General features: G+C 39.6%; 1 protein-coding gene across 1 annotated transcript; it reads left to right on the top strand.

Moving 5' to 3' along the window:
- Positions 1 to 1,394: 1,394 nt before the first annotated feature.
- Positions 1,395 to 2,054, top strand: LOC123925933 (DNA polymerase epsilon subunit 4-like). Its single transcript, XM_045979572.1, has one exon. It carries the CDS (start codon positions 1,398 to 1,400, stop codon positions 1,743 to 1,745), a length of 348 nt encoding a protein of 115 aa, XP_045835528.1. The 5' UTR covers positions 1,395 to 1,397; the 3' UTR covers positions 1,746 to 2,054.
- Positions 2,055 to 4,110: the final 2,056 nt, after the last annotated feature.

The raw sequence follows: 4,110 nt of genomic DNA, 5'->3' as shown, positions 1-4,110 counted from the left end.
TTCAGAATGCTTTCCCTATTACATTTATAGTTTATATTACCCTTTATCTCCTTGTTTTGTTATAGGTAAGGGTCATAGGTGACTCTTAAAATCTTCATCGTCCCATATGCCTTTTGAAGAGATTCAGATTCAGGTTGCTGGTTTTCAGAGTCTGTGTGTGTGTGTGCACTCATGTGTGCATGTTTGGAGTGGGGGGTTCTGCCTTCTGCCTTTTAATTTGAAAGAGCATACCATAAATGCTTGCTTTTATTTATGATGGGGGTACAGTTAAGTAACTACTCTATCAACATTGGATAGGAGAGACCACTAACCCTCAAATAATTTGCTCAACAACTAGGTTAGAAATTAGAGATAAGGGATGCCTGAGTGATTCAGATGGTTAAGCACCTGCCTTCAGCTCAGATCATGATGTAAGAGGCCCGAGATAGAGCCCCACAGTGGGCTTCCTGTTCATTGGGAAATCTGCTTCTCCCTCTCTCTCTGCTGCTGCCCCTGCATGTGCTCTCTCACTCGTGTTCTCTCTCTCTCAAATAAACAAAATCTTTAAAAAAATTAGAGATTAATTTTCTACAACCTATTATTTTGCTTTTAATTCTTTAAGATTCTGCTGAGGAGGGGAGGGGCAGAGGGCAAGGAAGAGAGAATCTCAAACAGACTCCATGCTGAGTGTGGAGCCTGATGCGGGGCTCCATCTCAAAACCCTGAGATCAGGACCTGAGCCAAAATCGAGAACCAGATGTTTAAATGACTGAGCTACCCATGGACCTCTGTTTTGATTTTAATTTAGTTCTTATAATAAGCTCAGCCCTGTGAGAAACAAGAGTAGTTCCTGCCCCTGTTCACCCCTCTAAGAAGCTTCAAGACTAATTGGCATTGAGCTTTGCCTTACCCTTGAAGACTAAAAGAATGAACACATACATAACGTATTCGAGAGTCTGAATATATTTTTCAGTTAAATAACTCATGTGGACAACTGCCATGGAGATTAGGACGGTACATGACATGATCATCAGTCTGTAACTCCAGCTGTGAAGTTCACAAAGAAGCCAAGTAATAGCTATATGTATCTGTGATAAGATAAAATATTCATAACACTCTTTTTCTTACATATTCAAAATTAAGGCATTTTTCCCCCAAGGGAAGGCACCAAGAACTTTCCTTTTTTTGGTCTGTCTATAAAGGAGGTAAGCTGCTGTTGAAAATTCTAAGATAGAGAAATCTTATTTTAAAAACAGCTCAACTAAAATTCTGTTAGGTTTTGTTACAAGTTGCTTACAAATTTTCTAGATGCCAATTTGTTAAAGCAAATGACTCAATAAGGACAGCCTTCTTTAGCTTTGTCCAATCAAAAGTGAGCTTAAGGAAATGCTGTGGGGCTATGCCAAATCGGGTCCCGGATGGCGGCGGCGGCTGGGAGCGGGACGCCCCGGGAGGAGGAGGGGCCCAGCGGGGAGGCGGCTGCTACGCAGCCCCAAGCCCCGAGGAGCGCGCCCGGGGCTCGTCTCTCCAGGCTGCCTTTAGCGCGAGTGAAGGCTTTGGTGAAGGCCGACCCCGACGTAACCCTCGCGGGACAGGAAGCCATCTTCATTCTGGCACGAGCCGCGGAACTGTTTGTGGAGACCATTGCAAAAGATGCCTACTGCTGTGCTCAACAAGGAAAGAGGAAAACCCTCCAGAGGAGAGATTTGGATAATGCAATAGAAGCTGTGGATGAATTTGCTTTTTTGGAAGGAACTTTGGATTGATGGCTGAGCTCGGCAGTTTTGTGAGCTTTCACCTGCAGCCTCTGGCCAGCCCCTCTCCTGCAGGCCTCTGCCTTGAAGAACAGACTATTTGGAATATTGTACTTACATGCTTTTCCTGTTCTACCATCATCTAAACTGGGATAAGCAGAGATCTCACCTGTTAGCTTTTCTTTACAAGGTCTTCCACTACTATGTCTTCCATTTCAGGCTTGGATGCAGCCTCTGTTGAGGCAGAGGAAAAGAAATTGATTTGTGTAGGTTGCCTAATGAATGATGAGGACCATAATAAAGGTCTCTGATCAGTTTCAACCTAGTGTGTTTTATAATCTTGCCTTTGTCCTTGCCATGATGACTGGAAAGCCACCATGCCCAGTCACAGACCATCTGATCTTTCTTGCCAGCGGTTCTAAACCCCAGTCCTTTGATTTCTATGCTTTTTCCCAATATGTCACCAGAATGTGATTTCAGAATTTATGGGATGTCACTTAAGGTTTTCAGAAGTTTAAATAAATGTGATCCTAGATTTAAAATCAGTTAAATTTTAATAGCTTTATTGAGATATAATGCACATACTAAACAATTCACCCATTTAAAGTGTACATTTCAATTGTTTTTAGTGTATTTTAGTGTATTCACAGATATGTGCAACTACTCCCACAGTTAATTTGAAAATATCTCCATGTTAATGGAATCATAAGATCCATCATATTATGTATCTGGTGTCTTTCACTTAGGTAATGTTTTCAGGGTTTGTTTATGTTATAGCATGTAGAAGTACCCATTCCTTTACTTTTATCTTTTAAATTGTGGTAAAACATATATAACCTAACATTTACGGTTTTAATTATTTTTAAGTGTACAGTTCTATGGCATCAAGTACATTCACATTATTGTGCAATCATCATCTGTCACCCATCTCCAGAACATTTTTCATCTTCTGAAACTGCAACTGTAGCCATTAAACAATAACTCCCATCCTCCCCCCTTAAAAAAAAAAAAAATTCTATAAGGATGAAAGATTTTACAGATGGAATCATCACTTTTTCTCAGAAAAGTAATTACTACCTGTGGCTCTCTAATCATTATTTTCTTCAAAGATGATCCTTCTTTATGACAAGAACGTTTTAATTTGAATCATCACTAAGACATTATTATCCCTCCCACATTTAACACATTAAACAAAATGACTCACCTTTTAGTTTTAAGGATCAATCAACTTAGATTCTGGAAATGTGCCAGAGCAAGATCCTCCTGCAGATTCTGAACTTTTTTAGTTAATGACACTGCATTGTAAATTGGCGATTGTCTCTTTTCCTTTGTCCTTGTGGTTGTCTTATCACTTGGTGCTCAGCTGGTGTTTGCATTTTGTTTATATACAGAGCTCAGGTGCTGAGATTATAAACTCTTCCCCCAATGCTCCTTGCAGATTCCAGGAGCTGGAGCCCACTCTATCTCTACTGCTGTTCCTGCTCACAGTTGTTCCCAACTGGAGGAGATCAAGATCTACACTTGTGGTGAACATAAAATATGGAGAAGTTGAATCAGTATGTTGTACAACTGAAGCCAATGTAACATTGTGTAACAGCTCTACTCAAATAAAAAATTAAGAAAAATAATAATAAAATTAAAAAAAAAAAAAACCTCTGCCTTGCTTCCCAGGGCCATTTTCCCTTGGATCCATATTTTCCATGCCTTCCTCTCTCCATGTCCCTCCTTCTGCCACCAGCATGCTGCCTTCTTCCCAATGGGCCCAAACTTTTGTTGAGATTAGAAAAAACCACCCACCTGCAATCACTTTCAATATAATAAATTCTCCATGCCTTTTAATTTTTCCATGTTCTTCCAATTCAAGGTCCAACGTCTTTCTGAAAATAAAGAATATTCTAGAAACTAATTTCTGTCTCACCTATCACAACTGAATGTGACATTCTCTGTGTAGTATCTAGTCTATTATGCTCTCACTTAGCATAGCCACAGCTGTCAATTTTCATGTGTATCTTAATAGTTAGGATTGGAAATGCTTCCTTTAATGTAACTCTCCGCTTTCCTGCAATTAATACTCACTTACCATTCTAGATGAGAAAGTGGTCTTTAATCTGCACAAACTGGGCCTCTCAGGGACATGTGATCATTCAATCTTGGGAGATAAATAAAGACATTTCTATGTGCTATGTTCCAAACTTCTTTCAGCTGCTTTATTTATAGGTCAGTTTAGTGAACTCCTTAAATCATTGAGGCTAGGCATTTTGATTCATCTATTTTGAGATTCCTGAAAATGAAAGAAAGGATTATCAAATTTCATCCAAGATTTTGTCTCAAAAAACTGTGTCCAGTAAGTACAAAATTCATAGATGGGCTAATTGCT

Source organism: Meles meles, chromosome 15 (assembly GCF_922984935.1).
Source record: "Meles meles chromosome 15, mMelMel3.1 paternal haplotype, whole genome shotgun sequence".
Lineage (NCBI taxonomy): Eukaryota > Metazoa > Chordata > Mammalia > Carnivora > Mustelidae > Meles > Meles meles.
The sequence above is the reverse complement of the archived record's forward strand: the minus strand, read 5'-3'. Positions and strand labels throughout refer to the sequence as shown.

Excerpts from the sequence above, each read along its gene's own strand:
- LOC123925933 (XM_045979572.1), top strand. The coding sequence starts at position 1,398 with ATGGCGGCGGCGGCTGGGAGCGGGACGCCCCGGGAGGAGGAGGGGCCC.